This window comes from Rhinolophus sinicus, chromosome 6, assembly GCF_057876585.1.
Source record: "Rhinolophus sinicus isolate RSI-liver-muscle chromosome 6, RSI-T2T, whole genome shotgun sequence".
In the NCBI taxonomy this organism is placed as follows: domain Eukaryota; kingdom Metazoa; phylum Chordata; class Mammalia; order Chiroptera; family Rhinolophidae; genus Rhinolophus; species Rhinolophus sinicus.
The window spans coordinates 59567429-59594958 of record NC_142506.1 but is presented as its reverse complement, the minus strand read 5'-3'; the positions used below and the strand labels follow the sequence as shown (position 1 = coordinate 59594958).

The window sequence follows — 27530 nt, the reverse complement described above, 5'->3', positions numbered from 1 at the left end:
CGTACGTGCGCCGTCACGCAGGGCGGTGGAGGGGCGGGGCCTGCAAAGCTCTGATCGGGGCGGCAGCAATGGCTGCTGCGTCAGGATCAGTTCGCCTGCAGCGGTGCATGGTGTCGCCGACTGGGAGGCACAGCGCCTCTCTGATTTTCCTGCACGGCTCAGGTGGATTCCAGTTTTACGTCCTTGTTTTCTGCAGCTTGGGACACATTCTCCCCTCGGGCCCCCCAGTGTTGCCCCAGTGGAGGAGGCCCGGGGCCCCAGTGGGGCCAGGTGATCTCGGAGAGGGTGGCTCTCTCCTCGGTAGCCCCGCGGCTGTGGACACACGGGCAGCATGGTAAACTGTCCCCAGCCGCCCCCCACTTGCCTTCCTTTTGCTTCTATCTTGCGATCACTGGCCCACCGCCCTCACTTCCGGCCTGTGTGTCCCGCGGTCCGGCCAGCCCTCCACCCACGACATTCCCTCCCGTGCAACCCTTGCTACTCCCCATCCCCCTCCCCGAGTTTAAACAGGGCAAGTTAGCAAGGTAAGTCCTCTACCAGAGACAAGTTATGCAGTACTTTTCAGGGTCAGCTATTGGTGATTGCAGTTTTCAGCCGCATTGGATCATTTGCTATTTCTTGCTGCAGTCTCCCATGCTAAAGTAGGCAATTGAGATTCGCAGCCAAATAATAATGATCGAGTATCTCTTTACTATGAAGCACTGTGCCCGAGCTTTCCTGCCTTTCTCTCTTTCTTGCTTCCCCTTTCTTTATTCCAATTTAGCCCTCTCCTGTCATTAAGCACCCAAAGTATGTAGCACAAAGCCAAGTCTGAGTCTCCAGCAGATATTCTCCTTCCACATCTGCCCTTGGTAGCCTGTGCTTAATTCTGTGTAGCGTTTCTTAATCTCATCCGTTATGACTTAATGCCTGTCTTCTCCCCTGGATCTTGAGCTCCTCACGAGTAAGGACCTTTGTTTTCATCTTTGCATCCCTAGTGCTTGGCCCTGGGTAAGTTCTTAAATGTTTATTCAAGAAATGAGGTGTAGCTAGTGTCCTAAAGTTAAAAAAACAATTCAGTTAGTTTGAGTCAGCAGTGGATGGGAGATCACAAGATGGTGCATGATTTACTGCCAAGGAATTGTGAGGAAAAAAACTGGGTAGGCTTATTAAGGCATTTGGAAGATGAAGAGCTTGTCAGATTTAGCAGAGAAAGTGGTCTTTGAGCTGAGATGTATACGTAGGCTTAAAGAAGATGGTGGGGATTGGAAAGGTACTGGGTGGAGACCTGGCCCTGGGCAGTTGTGGGAAGTATTGTCAACTTGAAAAGGAGTCTTGATAGGTTGACCAGCTTGCCCGAGGTCACTTGGCTATTACTGTAAGTGGTGGTGGGTTTGGGACTTGAACCCAGATCTGATTCCAAAATCAGTATTCTGGATGGATAAAGGTGAAAACATTCTGAACTAGGACGTGCCATTTTGGAAATAGGGAAGAAAAGTGCCCACAATGTTTAAAGGGAAAGACTTGGCTGAAAGACTTAGGTGAGGTGTCTAAGATAACGGCGAAAAGCGTTACAACTAGGTGACCCTTGCCAGTACTGTTCAGGGATCCAACGGTGTTCGTTCATTTATAAGCACCCAGAAATTCCCCAGTACCGTACTCCTTTTAAGAAGTAAGCTAATTATTTTACAGTACTTTTAGGAAATACTCCTAAACTTTTTTTTTTTTCCTGGACACTATTCTTAAATCCTTTTCAATTTCAAATTATGACATTTTTATAACCTGTAACTGTATATCTCTGAAACTGAGTTGTACATTGCATACAAGTTTATATATATATATATATATATATATATACACATATATATATATATATATATATATATATATATATACACACACACATATGTATATTCCCTTTGTTCTTTGAACAAAGAATTCTGCCAATTATGCAAGTATAATGCAATTTTTGTATATTTAGATCTCCATTTTAGGAAATAAAATTCTTATTAGGAGTATGATTTTACATTAGACTTTAATATGTGTTTGGCTTCTAGTTCATCCAAATATGGGCAAACCAATTTTAATAGTTTTACCATACTCTTGGAATAAGGTGCTGGCTTTTTAAAAGGGGGATTTTGTGACTGGAGGGATGGATGTTTTGTAGCATTCAGCTTTGCTTTTGAAGGTTGAAAGAGTGGTTAGAGGCAGATTTAGTTGTTTTTTTTTAAATCTTAAAAACCTAAGATTCTTTTCTAGAATATGTATGGCAGCCTTAGGAGAACAAGTGGAAATGTAAGTTACATATAGCCAACTTAATTTGAGCCTTTCCTATTACTAAAAGGCCAAAGAAGTACCTTTTTTTCAGGATGATAAAAACAAATGATAGTTTAATTAGCTTTGTTCAGCTTCCCAGATTAGATTAATATACTCTGTTATATGTTTCCTTAGGACGCTATAGTTCTCATTTCAGTAGTATTCGTATTTGTCATTACCTAATTTAATGTCTGTAATCCACACGAAGCTTAGAAGGTTCACACAGGCCCAAACTATGCATATCTTTCTCCCCTTATAGTAAGTCTCTGCGAACTGAGTGAGTTGGCTCTTCAAGTTACCAGTAACCTCTGTGTTGCTGAATGTAATGGACATTTTTCAGTCTTCCTCTTATTTGAACTGTCAGCAGCATTCAGCTTTCTTGAAACACTCTCTGGGTTCTTTCTACCCATATTTGATCCTTCTGGTTTATTTTGCAGACTCATCCTCCTCTTATCTGACCATTAATGTTAAGGTTCCTCAAAATTTGGTCCTAGGTCCTCTTCCAGTCCTACATGTTTTTCCTTGGGCTAAACCCCACATAAGCCCACAGATTGTATTTTTACCTATATACAGGTGACACAAAGGAGTGTGTCCATTTCAGGTCTCCATCGAGCACTAGACATCCAACTGGGTTGTAATCACTCATTCATTAATCCATTCATTCAAGAAATATCCATTCGTTGGCCACTACGTACAAGGCAGCGTTCCTGGCTCTGGGTGTACGGTGACTAAAGCAAACAAAAGTCTTTGCTCTCGTGGAGTTTACGTTCTAGTGGAGCAAATGGTACATAGTAGTAGAAGATAGTGAGTCCTGGCAAACAAGGAAAGCAGGATAAGGAGGATGAGAGGTATGGGGGTTACCGTTTTAAATAAGGTGACCCAAGTGGCCTCGCTGTGAAGGCGAGGATTTAATGAGTGCGGGATGTGTGCATTGGGTTAGGCTGTTACAGAGCAGAGAAAAGCCAGGACAAGGGCCTGGGTGGGTCCCCTGACATGTTCACGGAACAGCAGTAAGTCTAGTTCCTGGAGTGAGAGGAGTCAGAGAGAATATCCAAGAGGGTCCTGGTATCCAGGTCGTGTAGGGCAGGGGTTGGCATGCTTTTTCGGTAAAGGGTTAGACAGTAACCATTAGGTTTTGTGGGTCACATAAAATATCTCACAGAGTTTTCTTTTTCCCTTTCCCTTTTCTCCATTCTGTCTTTTACTTTTTTTTAATGACTTTAAAAAAGTCAAAGCCATTCTTAGCATATGACTCTAAAGACCTGGATTATGTCTCCAAGCTGGCTGTAGTTTGCTCAGCCCCAGGTGTAGGGCCCTGTGTGCCTTACAGAGAGATGCCCGCCACTTAGCATAGATGGACCTTCTGCGTCATGAGTTCCTGTCTCCGTGTCCATATAGTACTGTTATTCACCCAACTGTCCGGGCCAAAAACCTCGCCATCATCCTTAAAAGCTTTCACCATGGACCCCTCCTAACTAATCTATTGCTAATTTCTGTTAATTTTGTCCTGCGTACCTCTAGTACCTATTTCTGTCTGCTCTACTGCTGTTACCGTAGTCTACTATCTGTCACTTGACCTGGAGCCACCTAACTGACCTCCCCCATATCTTTTGTCCTTTGGTTCTGTCTCCACACAGCTTTCAGAGTGATGCTTAGAAGCATACCACCCTCCTGCCAGAAAAATATCTCAGTAACTTCTCCATGCTCTTAGGATTTGTCAGCTCCCCACACTTTCTCTCGCCTCATTTTTTTCTTACAACAGTTTTATTATAACAGTTTTCTTATTACAGTTTTACTATAGCATAAGGATACACATTAGAACCAGCCAAAAGAAGAGACACACAGGCAAAAGCCTGGAGGGTTCTAAACCTGAGTCTTCTGTCATCCTCAGCGATGCATTACCCTCCCCATACTGAGGTATGACAGGACTCAAAAGAATGTTGTCAAGCAGGGAATTTCACCAGAGCATCCTACCCAGGGTTTTTCCTTGGGTTTTGTTAAGTAGACGTGATTGATTTGGGGTTGAACTCAATCTCCAGCCTCCTCTACTCCCTGGAGGTGAGACTGATACCTGTCTCCTAATGACATGATCGCCCTTCCTGGTTGGCCACCTCCCATCCTGAGTCATCTTAGCAGAAACTGTGCAGTGGTTTGAGGGCGCTTCTATGAATAACAAAGACAATTCAGTCACTGAGGAAATTCTAAAGATTTACAGGTTCCCTCTTAGGAACTGGGGACAAAGACAGCCAAACTCTCTATTGCAGTTATTCTGAAAAGAGTGTCTCTAAGCTCATCTTGCATTCACTGTTCATCCTCCCATGTTTTAGTTCTCAGATGTCATACTGCTCCTTCCTGTAAAGGGTTTTAGCGTTTGCCGTGTGCTATCTGAGATGCTCTTTCCATCTGCGCTTCACTTTTCGCCGTCCTGTAGATTTCAGTTCAAACCATTCAGCTCCTAGTACCTATTGGATGCCCAGTTTGTGTCAGTCCTGCTCTAGGTTACATGAAGCAACATCTCACAGGATAAAACACAAAATGAGCCTTGCCTGGCAGAGCTTATCTTCTAGTGACGTTATCCCTGAAGTCTTTCCCTGGGTCAGTTCTGGATACAATAAGCCTGTGCAGCATCCCGTGTCTCATTTTGCAGTGGGCATAGTTGTCTTTCCGTTTAGGTAGATGATTATTTGACTAAGATCTGATTCTCACCATAAAGATCTGATTCTTCCCCTCCCCCTGCCATCACTGCCTTTTGGCAGTGAGCTCCTGCCTGAGACAATAGATATTCAGTAGCTATTTTTTGAATTGATGTCCTCATGAATTGTTGATTAAAAAATTAAAGTTGTTACCTTTAAATTTTTTTCTTCAGCACTACATGAACTGGACCTATATTTCCTTCCTATTTTTTTTTTTTAATGGAAATACACATGAATTCTTACATGAATTTTGGTTATTTTTCAGCCTTGGAATATATCATCTTTATTTTAGGTCATGTAAAATGTTATCAAAATTAAATTCTAATTTCTTCAAGTTAAAAATGAAAGTATACTGAATACCCCTTTTGAAGGATTTTATTATTTTAACCAAGAAAATTGTTTTAGGCTGTTCCAACCAGAAAAGTTTATAAGCACTTTAGGAATTTATTATTTCTAAGAATAAAGATAAGAAATGACAGCGTTTAAAGTCAGAAAAAATAGAATTTTTTTATTTAGAAAAATTGACTTACTTCATGAGTCCCTATTATACCCTTTAAGCAAATGAGGAAACTTAAAACTCAAGCTTAAACAATTCTTTCAAAGTGATGAATGGTGAGGTAGGAGAGAAATAATCAAAATTATTCCTACCTATTGATGCCTGGTCAATTAATTCATATTGATAAATCAGTTTCTGTATAGTTTTTATGTATGTATATTTTTTATTCCTTGTTCCATCCTCTGTGCCACATGAAGCTTATAGACTGCTTTTAAATACACTGTATTGTAAAAGCATTTGATCTTATTCTCGATTTTTTTATTCACCAGGTGATTCCGGAAAAGGATTGAGAAGGTGGATCAAGGAGGTTTTAAATCAAGATTTAGCATTCCAACACATAAAAGTTATTTACCCAACAGCTCCCGCCAGGTATGTGGTAGCTGATGTCACTGCTTAGTATAACTTTGTGGCCTAAAACATATATAAATAGGTGAACCTGCCAGGTGTTCTTTAAGTTTAATTCTGTATTTAAAATATTTTAAATTGGGGTACTTTATTTCCAGAATTGTGTGTGTGTGTGTGGCAATTACACTATTGGGCCAGGTTTTGCTAGGTGAGTAATTTATTCCCTCTTTGTATTAAAGCATTCCTTGGCCTGTAGGACTCGGCTTCCTCTGGCCTGCAGATCGCTCCTCTTTCAAACTCTCTATTCCCCCCCCCATTCATCCCAAAAAGAAACTATTAATTTCAACGAGCAAAATCTTTTCAATAATTTCTAACCCAGAGTTCATAATCCCTGGAATAGAGATCTGTGGCATTCGTTCTATACTTAAAAGGTTTGAGAATTAATGTGAAGCTGTTTGAATCGGTAAACAAGAATAGGAATACAGAATTGACTAATACGTATTTCAGTCATACGACCTGGAATGGCACAGTGATGTGATTGGCATGGCTTTGAAGTCAAACTAATTTCTAAAAATTATCCAATTAGCATCTGCATAGTCTCTTATTCTGAACACATGCTTTAAACTGGAGTATGCAAATCCTTTTTTGTGTAAGCGAAATAATGTGCTGAGCTGTGCAGCCCAATCTGATGTCTCATTATCTGTTCTTGGTTTATTTTTATTAGGTACACTGTGTGTTTATTGCAAATGCTTTATTTACTTTTCTATTAACTTAGTGTTAAGGAGGAGTATTTATATATCCAAAATATTATCATTTCATCATGTAATCAATACAGACTTATTAAAGTGATCTTTTACATTCTTTTGTTCATTCCAAATCCTTGAAATCTGATGTGTGTTTTACATGTACAGCACATGTCAATTTGGATCTAATTAATTAAGTTTCAGTTCCTCAGTTGCACTAGCTACGGTTTTAATTGCTCTATAGCTGTATGTGGGTGGCTAGGGACGGCATAGTGTTAGACCTTAAAAAGGAGTTCCCGTTATAGTACGTTGGGGGCCACTGTTCTAGATCAAATCATCATTTTTACTAAAGTTTCTCATGAGTTGTAGTTCTTGAACTTGTAAGTTTTGTTTGTTTGTTTGTTTGTTTTTTAAATGAGATGACTTAAATTATTTCTTAAGCAGAGATAATTTTCACGCAGGGAACGTTTGGCCATGTTGGGAAACCTTTTTGGTGTCTGGGAGGAAAGAACATAAAAGGCTACTGGCCTCTAGTGGATGGAGGCCAGAGATGCTGCTAAACATCCCACACATCACAGGACAGCCTCCACTACAAAAAGTTATCCAGGCCCAAATCTCAATGGCTCCTTGGATGAGAAACCCTGCTTTAAATTACACCTCTATCCCACACATACTAGCTGATTATTCTTGTTTCTCCTTTATGTTGCAGTGTGGTCAGCTGTTTATATTTTAGAAAAACATCTGAGGTAATTAAAGTATGAATGGTATTATTGTCTTTGAATCAATACAAAAAAGAAAAAAGAAAAAAAAGGTCGAGATTTCACCTAAGAACAGGTCTTTTTGTACTAGGCTTCCTTTATTTTTAGACTTAATTTCTAGGTCAGAAACATTAAAAACAAAATTCCCTTTTCCTTCAGAAGCCTTTCTCAGCTCAGATTTACTCCTGTGAACACAGAGTTGTAAAATTTTGCTTCCCTGTTTTCACTGGTTCTAAGATTCCTAAAATGAAGAAATAAAGATCTCACAATTGAGTGCAATTTGCAATTTCCTATTCTGGAACTCAAGAGCTTTTCAGCAATATTCAGAAAGAGTGTATATATATTATATGTTTTTACTGTAAAACATATATGTTTTTACTGTAAATAGGATCTATCTATGTTGTAGAATATTATTTTTCAGGCCTCTATCTTGATCAGTCCCCATAAAATAAAACAGTGAAATAAAACATATGTAATTAAGGATAATAATGCCAGTTAGTTTGCTACTAATATACAAATTAAGTAAATTTGCAAAATATGCTTATTGCTTTCAAATATAACCACCAGAACCCTCAAATGACCTAGCAAAGTATATTGTGCTAAATATTCAGCAACTTTTACACTCTCTAACTCTGCTGTATTTCACTGGTCCTTTTCCATGTTGGATATCAAATGTCATTGATCAAAGACTACCAATGACTGCAAATCTTTGACTTAATGATTTTCCAAATGTCAAAAGGGATCTCATGAACAGTATAACAAGCAAGACTGACTTAATGTTTTGTCATATTAGAAAATGTATTTCAACATTACTATGAAATCATTTTTCTGTTATTTTATGAGAGGTGCAGACATCACCAAGTTTTAATTCCAGATGTCTCAGACTCTCAGAACAATTAGAAACTTAATTCAGTATATAATTTAAAATTACAAGATCTAAAATATTTTAATTTTCAAATATGAATCATATCTCTATTGTCTGAAGATTTTGTAGTGTTCATTCATCTTACATCTCATTGCTGATCAGAGAAAATTTCAGTACAATTTCAGTCTTTTGATATTGACTGACACTTAAATTATGGTCTTGCACATGGTCTGTCTTGGTGACTGTACTATGTGCATTTTTATATATAGAATTCTATAAAGGTCAATAGTTGAAGGTGGTTATAGTATTGCTCAAATTTTATATTTGCTTAGTCATTCTTTTTCGAAGTTGTTTTATTAAATCCTGAAAAATGCATATTAAAATCTCCAATTGTGATTGTAGATTAGTCTGTTTCTTCCTTTAGTTCTATCAGTTTTCTCTGTGTGTGTTTTTAAGTGATACCGGTATCATTGGGTGCATGCCTGTGTGGGGTTATTGTCTTCCCCATTAATAGCGACTTCTATTTTATAAAATGTTCGTTTTTATCTCTAGTAATAGCTTCAAGTATACTTTGTTTAATAATAATATAATATATATCAGCTTTTCTATATTTACTGTTTATATAGCATCTTTTTCCATACTTTTGGTTACTTTTAATTGGTGTTACATCGAATGTCTTTTTCCATCTTTTTACTTTTAACCTATTTATATCATTATATTTAAAGTGGGTTTTTTATAAACAACATGTATTTTGACTTTGTTTTTTCTTTAACCAATCTGATAGTCTCTGTCTTTTAAGTAACCTGTATAGACCATTTGCATTTAATGTAACGATTAATATGTTTGAATTTAAGTCTAGTAATTTTTTTCTCTTTTCCCTTTCCAACTTCTTTTTGGATTATTTGAATTTTTGTAATACTCTATTTTCATGTATCTTATATTTTTCCTGATAGCTTTAGGGATTACAAGATATGTAGCAAACTTTTTACCTATTAGAAGGTTACAACCATACAGGTTCCTTTATCCTCCCCTCTTTATGTTATAGTTGTCATATGTATGTCATCTACATACATTGAAAACTGTTAAATAAGGTTACAAGTTTTGCTTTCAACAGGCATACATATTTGAAAGAATTTAAGAGGAGTAAGTAGTCTATTATATTTACCCAGTTGTGGTCTGTTACAGCCTATCAGTATGTTTTGATTAAATTGTTAAGTTGCCACTTTTGGCTATAAGGTATTTCTTTTCCTCAACCCTATTTAATAGATGTTTTTAATCAACTCAGTTAGGGGCATATTAAATAAAAGTCAGCAATTAGCTTGCTGTGTTGATTTAAATGGAAAATGTTGCTTCATTTTTTTCATTATGTTAATTTGGACTCTATTTAAACCAAAGTGCTCAATAAAGATTTTTATTTCTATGACATACTTGAATTGTATTTGTAATTAGAGGTTTTCTTGGTTTGAGTTTACTATTAGAATTTCCATTTTAAAAATAATAACAATTTTTTAACAAGCCATTAATAATTTATATGATGATACATAGTTTTTCTTGGTGTTTCGAAAAACTCTAAAAGTAGTAAAATTTGCATAGTGTCTCTACTTCTTAATTCACTATTTTTTTCACATTAAGTGCATGCTTATATTTTTCATTAAACATGTATTCCAAAACAGGGTCAGGCCCTTTTGTTTTCGGTGCAGTAAGCAATTAATTCATCTTGATTCTATCACTTAACATGTTGCGTACTGCGGGGTTTAAATCCCTCGTGAAGATTCTCATGATCCGTACGCAGCATGTTAAGATTTCTATCTGCAGCACGATATTCGGGATCTCTCTTCTGATACCAGTAGATCTGTGCTACTGGTACACTTCACTGGTAAGGAGCCCTGCTAAAAACAGCTGTTTTGAAGACATAGTTTTACTTTTTTGTTAAGTATTTTAAATAGCACATTTAAATAGTTATTAGTACATAAAAACTTGTTTTCTTTGAAACATGCTTTTTTTCAAAAGCAACAAAAGAAATATTTGACCTTTTCCTAGACATCACAGTATGGCTTTTACAAGAATTAAAGTCAAAAGCTATTCAGAGCAAATAAAACAATTTTAGATATTCTCTTGTTGCTGCCTGACACAGATTATCCAAGTGACACAAGTGATTGTTGACATTCATCGTTCAACAAATACTTGTTCTTGGCATGGGGGGTAGAATAGGTAAAGTCTCCACTCTCAGGTAACTCACACAGAAATGGAAAGAGAGAGAGAGAGAGACAGAGAGAGAGACAGAGAGAGAGAGACAGAGAAATTCAATATATTAACTTCAAATAGTGATAAATTCTGTTAAGACATTAAGTAGGGTAACGGGATAGAGAGGAAACGTGTGCATTGTAGGGTTAAAGGGAGGTATACTTTAAATTGCAGGATCAAAGAAGGTTCCCCTGCAGACGTGATATTTGAGCTGAGACCTCAGTGATCAGTGAGAGCCCACTATGTATCACTGTGACAAAGAGCCTTCCAGGTAGAGGGAATAGCACTGTCCTGTTTGAAGGAAACCAAGAGGGAAATGTGATGTGAACACTGAGGGGACCACTATGAAAGGGGGACAGAAAGGAAGACTGGGGCCAGATGATGTCATCTGAGTGACCTTTTGATTTTATGACTTTTAGGGAACAGAGATCAAAACAGAACGTGGTATCAGGCTGAATGTCAACTCTCTCTCTTTTTTTTTTAACCTTGCCCATTTTATTCCAGCTTAATATTTTACCAATGTGTAATGGTTTGATTGATTGATTGATTTAGGAGGCACATAGTTGTTCTTTGCCAAACATATTTATTTATTGTGGTAATGTCTGAGCTGTTTTATACCAGCTAATAAAGTGATTTATTTGAAGAAGAAGGTGAATGATTATAACATGTGTACCAGTTTGTCAGCTGCTTTAAAAAACCGTTACTATTATGCTTTATCTGTTATTTTAACAACTTAAGAGTTACGCATTCTCAATTATGTGTTCTTAACAAGAGTTCTAAATTATTCTTTGCCTCATTAAAATTTCCCAGTTATCTCCTTTGAACAGAATTTTAATTTTCTTAGAACAAAAAGCTACTATTAATATTAGTAAAACTTACATTGGAATTCTACCTCAATGGCGCATCTATCGCTAATTAAGTAAGGCACTGTCGGAGACCAAAAGCTAAATGAATATAATTTTTTTCTATTAATGGCTGAGTTCCCAGAATGATTCATATCTTAGCCTATGATATCATCCTTATTTAAGTGCTTAGCCACACTTAGAGAAATAATTCTATTTCTCTAAATAAACACTTAGAGAAATAGCAGAATAAAATGAAAAGGGAAGTAGAAATAATTCAAGATAGTAAAAGTCATATTCTGCTTTAAAGGGGCAGTATGTTCAGTTTTCATTCAGAAGATCACTGTGGTTTTGGTGACAAATTGAATAGAGTTTGGAATTTCATTTTGCCTGACAGTGACATTAATACTAGGTGGAAAGCACCTGCTTTTATTTTCAGAGAACTTTAAGAAAGTTAATCCTGAGAAAGGCATTCTGGGAGGTGAGAGGCTTAAATGCTTTCTGTCTTCTCTCCCCTTCTGAGTTTAATTTATTTACCTCTCCTGAGCAAAACAGCTTCTGAGGTCAGAAGGCCTGCAGAAACTAGGGCGACTAGGCTCCATGGGAGTCCTGGTGAAGAGCTGGTGCAGGGTTTTGTCTTGGCTGCACCCGTTGAGAGTCTAGCGAACAATGCAGGAGAAGCCTGAGCTGAGGATGCGAGTGGCAGATCCTGGGAAGAGCTCAGTCTGCGGAAATCTCCCCGCTCACGTTTGTGTCACGAAAGGTACATTTCCAGGCAATAACGCAATATTGTACTACAATCCCACAAGGATTCTGAAGGAGAATTATTTGAAACTCTTTTAAAATTTACTGCGTATTTGATAAATTAGATAGATAGATAAATAAGAATGGATGTCAGAATAGGCAGGACAAGTCTGAGAAGGAGACAGTGGGTGATGAGGGTAGGTAGAGGCGGAACTGCATGGCCCAACTTCAGAACATGCTCCAAAACCACTGTACTACGATCAGGGTGATCCTAACAGTAAGTTAAGTGGATCGGTAGAGCAACAACAACAAAAAATAGAGCCTTTCTCAACTAGTGTTCTTCAGCTGAGTCACAGAACACAAAAAAATGGTTTGAGTAACTATTTTCTTAATTTTCCCAAGGCGAGTATAGAATTGGTACCATTCTAGATGCAATGGAGAAAAGTCTACTCATCATATATAGAGAGGGTGCTAAAAAAAGGTTTACACATTTTAAGAAAGTAAAAAACTGTGTTAAAATTACGCTGATGGTAACCACTTTGAGCACCTCTTGTAATTGCAGAAGTCAAACGTGACTTGTATTCATCTTTTGTTGTCGGTATATATTGAGTATTACAATTTTAATACAGTTTTTTCCCTTCTTAAAATATATAAATATATATATATATATATATATATATATATATATGTTCAGTTTTCATTCAGAAGATGAAATATATATATATATATATATATTTTTTTTTTTTTTTTTTTTTTTTTTTTTTTTTGGCACCCTTTGTAATGTATGTATTAGGCATTAGGGCGTAATTCTCTCACAGAACCTAGGGTGAGAGAGACTAGATAACTCAGAACTATAAAATTAAATATATGGCAAAGCTGGAATTTTGCTTTTGTGAAAAAAAGGTAAGTTTAGTTGTTTTTTTAATGGCAATACAGACACAGTTGACTATCCATATGAAAAAAGATTAATTTGAACCCATAGGTCACTTCACGTACAAAAAAATTCCAGAAAAACTCAAGACTTAAATGTAAAAATGAAAATAACACTCTTAGAATAAATTTTGGATTCCACATATTAAAATATATGGATTGGAAAGAGCTTTTTAAATGAATCAGGAGACACAGAAATTTAGGGTGTTTTTTTTTAAGCTAGATTATATGAAATATGAAATGTATAGTCTTTTATCTGATTTTAAAAACCTTAAATACATAATATCAACATATAAAATTATATTTTAAAAAGTATATTTTAAAATACAAATGACAACTATTTAAGTGTCAATAATAAAATGCTTTTCTAAACTAATAAAAAAATCAAAACCACAACAGAAAAAAATAACAAATGATATGAATAGGTCATTTCATTTCTGGCATTCTAGGACAGGCAACACTCATCTGTAGTGATAAAGTAACTCTGATTGCCTGGGAAGTGAACAGGAATTCTTGGTATGAAGGAATTTTCTGAGGTAAAGGGAATGTTGTATGTCGTTGTGGATATCATAGTTACATTATCAAGTCTTTGAACTATATACTTAAAATGTGTAATTTTATATGTGTCAATTCCTCAATAAAGTTGACTTTAAAATTATAGTTAATACTCTTCAATGGTAATACTTTAAAGGATATTAGCACCTATTGCTATTAGGGCTATAGGCGAAAACGGTGTTCTCTTACTTTTCTTGTAGAAATGATGATTTTTATAGCCTTTAAGGAAGTGACTTTCAAACATCTATTAAGATAAAAATTATATCTTTCAATCCACCGGTTCTGGTTTTGGACTGTGCTTCATAGGATGAAAAGTTCCAGTACATAAAAATGTGTATACAAAAATATGTACATAAAAATATGTGCAAATGTTTAATGAGTCATTTTAGTGGCTAAAAACTGAGTACCAAGTAAATGCCCGTTAGTAGGGGAATGGCTGAGTGACCTTTGGAACATCTTTATCATAAGATTATATAGCCCTTTAAAAGGGTGGGCTAGACCTAAATCAGATGGAAGGATTTTCATGAGGGATTGTTAAAGGAGAAAAGGCACATACATAAATCAAATAGGCTCTTTGATTTTTGAAAAGCAATAGTGCTCTAAAAAATATCCTGTAAAGATGTATGTTTTAATGTGTGTACAAGAACAACATTCAAGGGTATATTTTAGATCATAAAAATGGTTTACCTAGTGTGTGGGCCAAGATGTGGGGGGTGTAAGAGCGGAGAGGAGGAAAGGTACAAATAAATAAGATTTAGATGAAAAATATCAAAACAACACGCAAACATACACACACACATATATACAATTTCCCATATTTGCAAAATATCATGTATCTTCATAAACTAGGAACAAATTAAGTTTTTATGTACTGTCTAATAGGGATATTCAAAATATACATTCAAATTTTAGAAAGCATGTTGCAAAGTAATGTTTATCACATGGTTCTATTTTAGTAAATAAACAAAAGATTCTCCGTACGTGAGTTCTTGTTTCCAGATTTCTTTCAGTTTCTCTAAGAAACTTTCCAAAACAAACCTCTTGATTTCCTGGCTCCTAAAGTGGGTGCCCATTTATTTTGGTGTGCTGTGATAAACTTAGAAAAATTAGGGTGTAGTTCTCCTGTTCCCTTCAGTACCACTCATTGGTCCCAAAGATTGGGTGCTGCCCAAGGACAGATCTTCACAGATTGTGGGGTCCTTTTGATACAGTGGATAATGTTAATGGAATCATTAAAAGTATAGATGAGTTAATGCAATATGCATGGGGATGGTTTTAATATGAATTTTTTAACATCCAACTTGAAGGAAATGAAAATTATTTAAAACACTAATGTTTTAGAAATTAAAACATCCATTTTAATGTAATTCCCTTTACTTATCTGTTTGTTTGTTTGTTTGGTTGGTTGGTTTTCAACAGGCCATATACTCCTTTGAAAGGTGGAATCTCCAATGTATGGTTTGACAGATTTAAAATATCTAATGACTGCCCAGAACACCTTGAATCAATTGATGTGATGTGTCAAGTGCTGACAGATCTGATTGATGATGAAGTGAAAACTGGCATCAAGAAGAATCGGATATTAGTAGGTAAGACCTTTAAATGTTGGTAATTTAATTTTTTTTCACTTTTGTTTAATTCTATGCATTACACTTTACTTGGAATATTATTTAGAACCACTTGTCTATTTTTTGACCTGTTCATAGTTTCAAATAAACTTTGCATATTAAGGGATTCAAAGGTATTAGAATTACTAACAACAGCTCATGAAACTTTAATTCACTTTCTTTTTAATAATAACAATTTGAGAATCTCATGTTTAATTTTCTATTAAGAAATTTTTCATCTGTTTTAAAACAATTTATTTTAATTGGCTTAAGTTTTATAAATATGTTTAAACTATTATTGCTATGATGTTAAATATAACATCAAATTCATGAACAGTAAACACTTCAGAGGTAATATCACAGGATTAAGGAATTTTTTGTAAACTTTTGTTCATCATCTTTAGCAAACTCTGTTTCGAAGGGGATATAATGTGCCTTTATATAAGCTCTTTATTCTACTAAATACCATTTTCTGTAATCATCAAATACATAAACTATAAAATCTCTATAATAGATACAAAATGAGATTGTTTAGAATGTGACTAATACAGAAGATATTGTAAATATAACTATTTATAATGAGCTTTATTTAACAATGAAATTATAAAGCAAAGTATTTCTCTCATGTTCAAAATATTAAGATGCACATTGAAATACTTTATTGACAGAATTAAGGTAAATTAATTAACTTCCTTTGCATTTGTTGAAGTTCTGAACTATTCACTGAGTTGAGAGGCCACCTGTTATGATGAAGGCTCGTCTGCCTTGCCTTCAGCCTCCACATTTGTTAGTGAAAAGCAGTGTGCCCTCCAGCCCAGTGGCATCACTTTCCTGTTTCCTCCTCAGTGTTTAACTCTGTTTCTATGTACGATATCTAGCAACTATATTTAACCCTAATAGAGTTAAATCCAGGACATTCTGAGGGAGTCTGGGAAGAGCCTGGGAAAGGGCACCCAACTCAGCCTAGGGGATGGATTATGTGACATAATGGCAAGATTGAATTCAAAATGTGTGAATGCATGACTGAGTCCATCATTCAGCCATCTGCCAAATATTTTCTGCGTTCTTCCAGTGTGATAGGCAATGTATTAGATGCTCCAACAGGCACATGGCTAAATCATAGGATCGGTCTCATAATTGCTTACAACTTGGAAAAGCCCATGAGGTGCTTTACAGTGATAACTGTATCAGTGCCAGCAAGCCAGTGCTGAGTGCCCTAAAGCAGTAGAACAGACCGCTCTTCAGAGAGCATGCTGATGTGTATCTCTTACTGTTTCCCAGGACAATTCCTGCCACAGAGCCGATGCGTAGGACATTTATAATGAATGGCATGACCTGATCAGTGAATTGATGATTTAAGTAACTAAGTACCACAGGAATTTAGACAAAGACAAGATCGTATGTATTTGAGGCTATTAGAGAAGAGTTTAATAGGAAGGTAGCAGGGGCATTTGAGATTTCGCAATGCATAGATAAATAAAGCTTTAACGATTGTAGTATAGAGGTTAGGCATAGAGAATGATATGAACAACAGTACATAGAAGTGGAAAAAGTAGTGCTTGTTTTTGTCTATCTGGACATTATATGTAGTTTCAGCAGCAGGTCGGTGGTCTGAACAGAAAATGCCTCGTTGACTCAATACTGGACTAAGAGGCTGGAGGGCGTAATGGGTAGCGACAAAGAAATGGGTTCCAGTCTAAAGTCTACCAGTGCCTCGCTGGTTCACCACTCAATTATCACACAGAATTTCTGCTACCTTATCTGTAAAGTGGGAATAATAATACATTGTTTTTACTGGCGGATGATGTCTGTAAAATACTTGGTTCATTCTAGGCTCTCAATAAATTCTGTCTGTTTTCCCTTTTATCCTTCATTCTATAGGTAATTAGTGAGGGATGATTAGAGAAAGTCTTTGAGTCGTATAGTTAATTAGAACTGTGCTTTAGGAAAATTATTCTGGCAGAAGGGGTAAGTGAAGAGATGTGAAGTTGTATGTGGAAAAACCAGTTACTGAATTTGTCATTATAAGGTAATAAGATCCTGAAGTAATGTGATGAGTGGGAAAAGAAAAGATTAGGGTAAGAAATTGCTTTCACATAAAACTACAAAATCTTTATACATAAAAAGTGGAAAATATTCTAATTAGTACTCTCAGTTTACACGTTAAAGAATGTATCACACTGAGTTGTAACTGCCATCTACTTGTCTCTCCTTCTATCCCCTCATCACCCTTCCCCACAGCTATCAGTTACTTCATCTCATTTATCTTTGAAAAGAAACTATGGATTGTTGTAAAGTCAGAGAGCTAATCAGAATTTTGAATCTAGGTTAACTTCATTTCAAAGCCCATGGTTCTTCCGTTTAACTGAACAGTTTTAAGACTCTTAATAAATGTTGTCAAATTGCTTTCACAAAAAAATTATGCCCGCTGATATCTGCCTCCTATGTTAGAATGTCCGTATAGGTGGACATCCTCAGTGAATAATACATATTGACATGAAAAATCTTTGCAAAAAATAAGCAAAACGTTGTATTTAATCTGCACTTAATTTGTTGGTTTCCTTCCAATTGTGTTTGTTGTATTTTGACACAAGAAAGCATTTTTCAGTTGTCTATTAATCTTTTCTGATTTTTTTCAAATAATTTCTCAGTTTAAGAAAGGCTTTCTTTAGAACGTGGATAAATATTCAAACAGATTTTTCCACTGGTTTTCTATAATGCTATTTATTTACTTATTTACATATTTATTTATTTGTTTGTTTTACATTTAGTTCTATGCTTCACCTGGAATTTCTTTTCTTTTTTTTCTACCATATCATGAAAGGTTTTAATTGTCTTTTAAAATACCAAGACAATCTTGTTAAAGGATATTCTTATTTGTAAAGCTGTCGGTAAAATGGTCAGTATTTTATCAAAGCTATTTAATAATAACAAAATTTTAATTTTAGAAGTTTTATAAACTATTATTATAAAATCATGAAATTTGAAATTTATTACAAAATCACTAAAATGTATGTAAGAATTTGTGAGCTAATCTAACTTCTAGAAAGCCTCTTCCCTAACTTGAAAAAAGACCACAAAAGTGCAGATTCAAGGTTGTTTGTCCTTGTTACCTGTATTATTAGTGAACTAGTCCATGAACATAAATCTTCAATAACGGTTCTGTAGTTAAAACATGCGCCTCAAAATCCACATGCTTTTGATCTCTTACACTGTGACAAAATATTATATTACCTCCTTTTTTCTATGCTGGATTCTTCACAGAGGTTAGCTTTTAATGTATAAAGAAAATCGCATTCTAGTTCTGTAGGGATTTTTTTGTTGTAGTTATTTGTCTTTGTGATCTAACTGAATCATTTATTTCAAAAGGCGGCATAAGAAGTAGTATTAGACTATTACATATTAGAATATTTGTACATGCATTCCCTGAGTTATGAATCAAATTGCAAATGCACTAATGTAACTGGTGGCAGTGTAGCAGTTAAGAATTTGCTCTGGACTCAGACTACAGGTTTCTAATCCTGGATGCTCCACTTTGTAGGTAGAGAGTCTCCTTAACCTCTGTGCTTGAATGATAATAATGGGACCCATCTTTAGAGTTGTGATAATTGAATTAGTTTGTTGTTAAAGGATATTCTTATTTGTAAAGCTGTCGGTAAAATGTGCCTGGCACGTAATCTTGAACATGGTTTCTTGTTGTTATTAAATACTCCTCATTCCACCCACCGCATGGTCACCCCAGATACCAAAAGGGGCTGACTGGACCAACACTGCTACTCAGACTCATTGGTAGCTCATCATTGCTTCACCCCCAGCTGTTTTATTTTTTCTCAGGGGGGTACATGCTGTGTTTTCCTCCTCTTTTTCATTGCTCACAAATGATTTAAACAGAAGTTCCTGCTTAATATTTTTCTACTGATTTTTATGCTTTTGTACAATGTCTGTTACAGTACGTTTTAAGTTAAGTAAGATTTAAATGCTATTCATAACATTTTAATGAAGGAGGGATTCATTGGGACATCAAAGGGAAATGCATTTGCGATCCTACACAATGTTTACTAAACACACATACACCATAGTGAGGTTAGGTTATTTAAAAAAAAATAATAATTATAAGAGGAAAAACTAGAAACTTGTAAGACTGAAAAAATGGAGATAATAAGTAAATAAATTGTTATGCTTATTGATTTTGTTTCTATGTTGACTATGTGACAACATTTTTTATTTAATATTATGTAATATGTGCTCCTGGAACCCTTGTGTCTGACATTAAGATCACAGCCAGTGTGAAGACCAGGGGAATGGCAAGATGACAAATGCAGTAGGTCCAGGAAAATGATGAAAGACTAACACACACACCATTCCAAGACTGTGGGAACACAAGGATGACGACACATCAGGGACATTGAGGTTGACTGCAGATGTTAGCTGTGGAAACACAGCCTTCACTTCCTAGTTTTCATCAAGAAAATGTATTGCTTACTTAATGGAAAACATAAATTTTGGTTAGCTAGGAAGAACTGGGCCAAAGGTTCACTCTACCTGTCCCAGGGTCAGGTGAACAGGACATGTTCAGTGACCGTGTGTTCCTTGGACACATCTGTGACTCCACACTCTCTACATTCAGAATATCAGACGTAAGAAGTTTGTTTAGTTTTATGTGTTCATACCACACATGATTCTACAGAGGGGTATGATAAAAAAGGGAAACACTGGCAATAAATTAGTGACTTTTAAATTACTGTCTGAATGTTGGCAATATAATTGTTCATAAAACCTGGGTTCAAATCCTGTATTCTGAGAACATTATTAATAATATTCCATTATCCCGCCATCTTCTGGTTTCATTCATATGTTGAGAGTGTCCAATGTGCAGAATGAAAGCATACTTCATGGTACAGCCTGCCTCTGTTTATGTCTGTCTTGAAACCCTCCATTTCCTTCTGGTATTTTCTGTACAATGTGAGAAATCAAAGTGGAAAATGTATATCATTTCTCTTGTGTGAACTGTTGTGCTCAAGAGGTATATACAATGTAGTCATACGACTGAAATGGTTGACATTTACATTACTCTTGACAGGTTTTAAATCACTAGTATACATCATAATGTTTTATATTTAGTGTTTAAATTATACAAGTTGTTTTCATATATAGCCTCTCTCTTGAGCTTTGTAATAGGTAAAATAGGAAATTATTATTCTCATTTCAGTTATGATGAAAATAAAATTCAAAGAGGTTACTGGCTGTTGTTGTAAAGTAGAGTTGGGACTAGAACCCAGATCCACTGACTTAGTCAAGGACTTTGTACAGGATGAGATTCCTTTCTTGGCCACTAGGTGGTGATAATTTGTTGTTAAGAGAAAATTGATATAATTTAGGTTTAACTTTGATCTGGGATGTATAGAACCTGACACATGATCTGACTGGATTATAAGAATTTTGATAATATGAGCATACTATCAGAATTTTGAAGCAGGGATAGTCAGGTGCTTCTGGAATTACACCTGTGATTTACATGGATGTTCTAAATACCCATCACGAGAAAAATGGTTATGGGAATCGAATATTATGTAACGACCAAATACTGTATATACACGTAAAGGCATCTAGTAAGTATGTGTTCAGTGAATAAAAAATTAATTATGGAGTTTTTTGATTCTGTTGAGAGTCTCTCAAATCAGAAAGACTTGCTTTTATTACATGAAATAAAAAGTAAGGTATTATACGTTTAGAGTGTTTAACTGTTAAAATGAATTCTTAAAAAACATGTCAAAATTATGTCTGACCAGTGAGATTTTGGATGACTCATTTTATTTCTGTCTGTATGGTGGAAACACTTTGCACAGTGGATTTAACTAAATATATTAATTTTATAAGATTTAAAATAAAAACGATAGTTGGAATTACCCAGATGAAACCTAGCACCCGAATTGCCAGGCTTTCTTGCCCTGATCTTATACAGGTTTCTTCTGAAGCTCTTTCTTGGAGCTAAAACTTAAGAATGATAGCATTCTTCTTTCTTTTAACTTATACCGTGTTTCCCCGAAAATAAGACCTAGCCAGACCATCAGCTCTAATGCGTCTTTTGGAGCAAAAATTAATGTAAGATCCACTCTTATATTATGTTAGATAAGACCTGGTCTTATATTATAGTAAAATCAGACCGGGTCTTATATTAATTTTTGCTCCAAAAGCCACATTAGAGCTGATGGTCTGGCTAGGTCTTATTTTCGGGGAAACAGAATATGTCATAATTAAACAAATGATGTTTCTTCAACAACAGTTGTCAGAACTTTAAAGGTGTGGGACTGCTGTTCGAACAGCTTTCCATAGAAGATGATAAATATTTTGTTTATCCTATAAATTTTGTATGAGAGAAAAATATACGAATAAATGTACCCAAATATTTTGACACTATCACAATTCAGTCTGTAGGATAATTATAATGTATAAATCAAATGGAAGAATTGTTGAAATTTGGAACAAGGGGGGATTTTTTAATTATATTTTTAAAATCCTATTCAATTGATGGTAAACATGAATTGTAAGTATTTTTTCCTCTGGAGTTTTTTTCAGATAGATTAGCTTATTTTTCCCAGTATAGTTTTTTAATACATTGTTTCTGTTTTATTTTATTTAAAGAGTTCGTAAAAGCTAGGTTTATTATTTTTTTAACATATTTTATTCAGCTTGTTAATCTTAAATGTATGTTGAAATGTTAACCCCTGACATTTTAATATTTTGCCAGCAACTATAAATATACATTATAATCATTACCTACAATGAGTTTACTATTTGGTATTTACTTATTGAACAGTATATTTTATATTGCATTTTAGATGTTTCGATGGAAAGTGAATTCAAATAACTAGTCCTTTGTATTACATTTTCTTCTGTTAGAAAAAAATACACAAAGTCCCTTTTCATAGTAGTGTCCGATGCTAAAGGTGATTTTATTGTCAAAGATGGCGGATGAGAAATTGCAGATTACCTCACAATATTATAAATGGGTAAGGGACTTTCATTAAAATTGTAAATAATAAGATTTCAATGAGTACATTTTTCTTCCTTATAAATTACGAGACTTGAACATGAGGTGAAATGTTTGCAGGATTCATTTAGGTTTGTTCATAATGACATTTCATATGTGGGAAAATGTTTTCTTAGTTTGTTGTTGTTAGGCTGGTGCCATCAAGAGGCCTGTGAAACCACATAAAGTGATTACATTACCCTGGTCAATAAAAAATGAAATGATGGAGCAGGGAATTTAATGTGCAAAATGTTCTCAATAGGTATGCTTTTAAAATCACTTTTTAAATGTTCTTGCTTACTAATCTATTTTTTGTGATGTGATTTATAAAAAAAACTTTCACTTGAAAAGATTACATTTAATGATCTTAGACTCAACATTATCTTTTTATGAAAAATTAATTTTCTTTTTACTCCATTTACGAATTTTAAATGATGTTTTCAATCTGTGATGCAGCTTAGATTAACTAGAACTTCATTGTCCAATATGATTTAGCTATATACTACTCTAGCCATATGCTACTATTTCAATTTAAACTATGTTAATCGTTTTTAAGTTTTTAAAATGATTTAATATTAGTTTTAATATTAGTTACAAGCAAATAAAATTAAACATTTAGTTCCTCACTCACACTAGTCACATTCAGTATGTTCATTGGGTACGTTTGGGAAAAATATAATTCAAGCTGTTGAATTTCTCCAAAAAATAAAAACTTTGTTCCTAGAGCGTATGGATTTCCCTTAAATCATGATCATATTTTCACTTTTTTTTCTTACCCATTATATTTAATTTTGAATTGTCTGCCTGTAGCTTTTGATATTTTTCTAAGGCTGTGATCCTCATAGATTCGATTCATGGGTACGAGAGCTTTTAAAAATGAGACATGGGCTTTGAGATTGTGTCAGTGGGGCTGGGGCTGAGTCTAGCAATCGAACTTTAAGGGGCCAGATTCAGGAATCATTGGCCTGGGACACACCAACCATCCACCATACATTTTCTGAGCTTTATATCAAGATAGATCACCAAAAAGTGACATGTCCTGATGACGTAAAATTTTCTCCTTGCAGAAATATCCTGATGGAACTGCAACTGACATTGTTCCTTTATCCAATAAGGATGACGCACCAGGCACTGTGTGCCAGGCTCTGTTCTGAGCATAAGGAGGGCACATTACTGAGTAAAACAGGCAACAATCCCGGCTCACATGAACTTTAGAGTCTAGTGAATGTTACATCTTTATGTCCTGGACTTCTGTTGTAGAGGAGTCAGTAGTGGAAGTGGCTGTGTGTAAAATGTCTGATTTTGAATGTTAGGTTTACACAGGATCAACTCGATAAATTCCACCTGGGAATTCAATGCTATGAAAGTTCCTAGTACGAATTGTTCTGGTTCCTTCTGTTAGAGAATATTGCCTTGCTACAGGAAAGCAGTTCAGTGTCCAGTCACACCCCTAATCATGGTGCTCCCCGTATTATGGTCTGTGGCTCTCCTTCTCTTTTGTCTCTTCTTGATCTGCCATTCTTTCCCCGGCCTCATCTCTCCTCCCTTCACATTTCCCCTCATTTTAGACATGTAGTTTTATTGTTAACAGTCTGTTCGATTATAAGCAACCTTGAAATCATTTGTTAAGTAAATGGTGAAAAGAGGGGAGATTGGAAGAGATGAAGGCAGTAGAAGTAAGCATTTGCCCAGTGAACTTTAAGGGAGACTAAAATCGTATTCTGAGAGATATGGCGTCTTATTCCTGAACTAAAAGTAGACTTCTGTAGACTTGACAATAACTGTAAATTTTAAAGTCCTTGCTGTTTTAACCTTTACAAGCGATTCATAAGCATTTATATAATAGGTTTTAAAACTGGATGAAAACCCTAGAAATCTTCTTGTTCAGATACCTAATTTTACTGGAAATGAAATAATCTGCCTACACTAAGCTCTTCATATTTTAATGGGACATGTCAAAGATTTATTAATGCATGAATAAATAGATAATTTAGCCCGTGGCTTTTAACCTTTTTGGGAATCTGATGCCAATTTTACATACAATTTTAAGATATTTATGCTCCCTCCTCTCCTGCCAAACTTATTCATGAGCTTCTAACTAGATGTATGCGTATCTGGGTGTGGGGTGGGGTTATTTGGAAAGAGTCCTTCGTTCTCATCCATGGTGAGAACTGCTGCTGATGAGACTCTATTATTTCCTTTTGATACCGTGTTTCCCCGAAAATAAGACCTAGCCGGACAATCCGCTCTAATGTGTCTTCTGGAGCAAAAATTAGTATAAGACCCGGTATTATATTATTATAGTATAAGACCGGGTCTTATATAATATATATAATATAGTATAATATAGTATAATAAGTATAGAATAGTATAATATAATACCAGGTCTTATATTAATTTTTGCTCCAAAAGATGCATTATTGCTGATTGTCTGACTAGGTTTTATTTTCAGGAAACAAGGTATGTTGAAAACCACAGAAGGAATATTTACTATGCACTGTAATTATTTACATATTATGCCATTTTTTAACATCTGAACTTCCCAAGGCTGATAATCTTTACTCACACATTAATGTGCTGGGTCCAAAATAATATTATGAGCCTGCCCCGGATCAAGTAGTTCTGTTTTAATAAATATCGGCAGATAGTAGAGAGGACATTAAACTGTTACAAGCAACCTGGATTACAAAAGTCCTAGCTTTACAGCTGGAATTAGGGGTACAGCCTTAAGCAGGTCACCTAATGTCCTGTGGCTTCAGTTCCTTTCATTTATAAAAGGAGATTGTAGTAAAGTCAAATGTATGGTCTCTAAGGCCTCAGCTTTACATTCTGTTAATTGAAATAAAGCAGGGGGCTAAAATTAAGAGATCTGAATTCTACACCTAAGTATATTTTTATGTTTCTGCAAGTGTGTGGCTATGTGATTTACTGTCTACATTTCTCACAAAACGTGCATTAGTTGTCTATGAACTTGCACTCAACCTGGGAATACCTTACCCCATCGAAGCGGGGCCACCCTCTCTGCTGTGTCACATCAGGCACCTGTCTCCATATTCTGTGATGCCTCTGTTTCCCCCTCGAACACAAGGGTCCGTGTATTTTGGTAAATGTGCTGCCCAAGGGTGCATGGGGTCCACAGATTTTAACCTGCAGTGACTAGCACTATGTTTGGCACATAAAAGACAGTACGATTTGTCAAATGAATTAATTGGTTTTTTAAAACTTGTTTAAAAGTTCATCTATGTATATATGTTTTAATTATACCACCATAAGTCAGATTTCAAAATAATATCCAAACAAGTTTTAACTAGCTCACCAAATTTTTGATTATCTTTTCCTAATTCAGAGACCACTAAGCATCTATTACACGGCCGGCATTAGAAATACAGGTCCTCATGGAGCTTATAATTTGGCAAATAAGAGAAAAGATACATGTTACTAACTCTAGTTGCAGTGTGAAGACTCACACATATAAACAAAATATAAGAAAACATTAGAAATTTAAATAATACATTATGACTCATACTTTGAATTATAAGTATTTTTACTCGATGAACACGATTTCTTTGTTCAATTCTAGCTCTTTTTATTACAAATGTCTTTACCAGCGATGACGTAGATGGGACAGTGTTACTTACTCTTGTTCTGTGAGATCTAAAGTAGACTAAATAACTTCGTAGCACTTTATCTCTTTAAAGGTCTCCAAGTATTTTAAAAATATGTATGGAAGACTGGCATAGCTATATCTTGTTTTAAGTTACTGTTGCATGTATTCTGCTTTTTCTGATAAGTGCTTTTTTACTTTTAGGAGGATTTTCAATGGGAGGCTGCATGGCTATGCACTTAGCATATAGAAATCATCAAGATGTGGCAGGAGTTTTCGCTCTTTCTAGTTTTCTAAATAAAACATCTGCTGTTTACCAGGTAAGCACCAGATTTAAAATAATAATAATAATAATAATAATAATAATAATAATAATATAATAAGAATGAAATATTCACACATTGAAACTAAAACAAAATTGATCAGTAACAACAATTGATGCACAGAGCATTTCTGGGAATTCATGGGCAAATGAGTTATGTGATTAATTACAGATGGTTATTCATGTTCCAGAAATGCCCTATACAAAGAATATTGCTAAGCAAGATGTCAAAAGGAAAAGGATAAAACAATACATGTGTGGTATATCTGTATCCTTTATATATATTAAACCTATAGATAATTATAGCTAGTTTTGCAGCACTAGCCCTATTTATGAATATGATACATTACAGTGTTGCAGCTATATTACCAAAAGCAGAAACAGCAGATGTAGAACTTAGACCTAGAATGTAATTTTTCTCTGGACTGTGCCTTAGCTCTGTGTTCCTCCCTCCTTCCCCTCTATGTGAAGAGGTTTGTCTTCCCAAGTCACAGTTTCTTCAGGAGATGCTTTGATCATTTTTGAAACCGTCCTCTATGGAGTAAATGCAGGTACAACTCAGTTAAAGTGGTACCAGCAACCACTGAGGGGGTGCTGGCCCCCTCAGACAGCACCACCATTGCCTCTTTTTTCCCCCTAAATATTGATGCTTTGGTAAAATTGAAACTTTCCTGATTTCTCTGATTTCCAAGAATGATGTTCTTAAATGAATTTCTTAAACGTTTCCATTTTTATATCCTCTTCTCTAGGCTCTTCAGAAAAGTGATAGTGTACGCCCTGAATTATTTCAGTGCCATGGTACTGCAGATGAGTTAGTTCTTCATTCTTGGGGTGAAGAGACAAACTCCATGTTAAAATCTCTAGGAGTGAGCACAAAGTTTCACAGTTTGCCAGGTGTTTACCATGAACTAAACAAAGGTGAACTAGAAAAACTGAAGTCATGGATTCTTATGAAACTGCCGGGAGAAACAGAAAGGCACATTGAGTGAATCAAGATTGATGTGTTAATATACATGTAATGTCTTTGTGAAAAATAAAGTTTACTGCCAAATGATAACTTGATCAGTGATAATTAAAATATTAAGAAATATCAACAGTTTACTGACATTTGTTATTAAAATGCTTAGCACCATAGAGAGTAGTATAATCTTATTAATGATAAACATTAATTTAGGCAGCTACATACCATTTTCAGATACATTTTTGTAAATATCTGTAGACCTTTTAAGTAATTAAATATTTAAATTTTTAAAAAGTAATATTTAAATAAGAGCAATACGAAAACATGAAAAGCCTTAACATGGTATGATTTTATCTTTCCTGCCACTTTCTTTAAATTGCTTTTCCAAAGGTATTTATGTTTATATAGTTTTCAACAGAGTAACATTGATACTCCA

At 35.2% G+C, this 27530-nt stretch overlaps 1 protein-coding gene across 1 annotated transcript; it reads left to right on the top strand.

Annotated features, from left to right (window-relative positions):
- The first annotated feature begins 5 nt into the window (after nucleotides 1-5).
- On the top strand, nucleotides 6-27223 carry LYPLAL1 (lysophospholipase like 1). The gene is made up of 5 exons (XM_019742526.3): nucleotides 6-162; nucleotides 5814-5913; nucleotides 14990-15159; nucleotides 26016-26131; nucleotides 26883-27223. Exons 1-5 carry the CDS (start codon nucleotides 69-71, stop codon nucleotides 27120-27122), a joined length of 720 nt encoding a protein of 239 aa, XP_019598085.2. The 5' UTR covers nucleotides 6-68; the 3' UTR covers nucleotides 27123-27223.
- The last annotated feature ends 307 nt before the right edge of the window (nucleotides 27224-27530 follow it).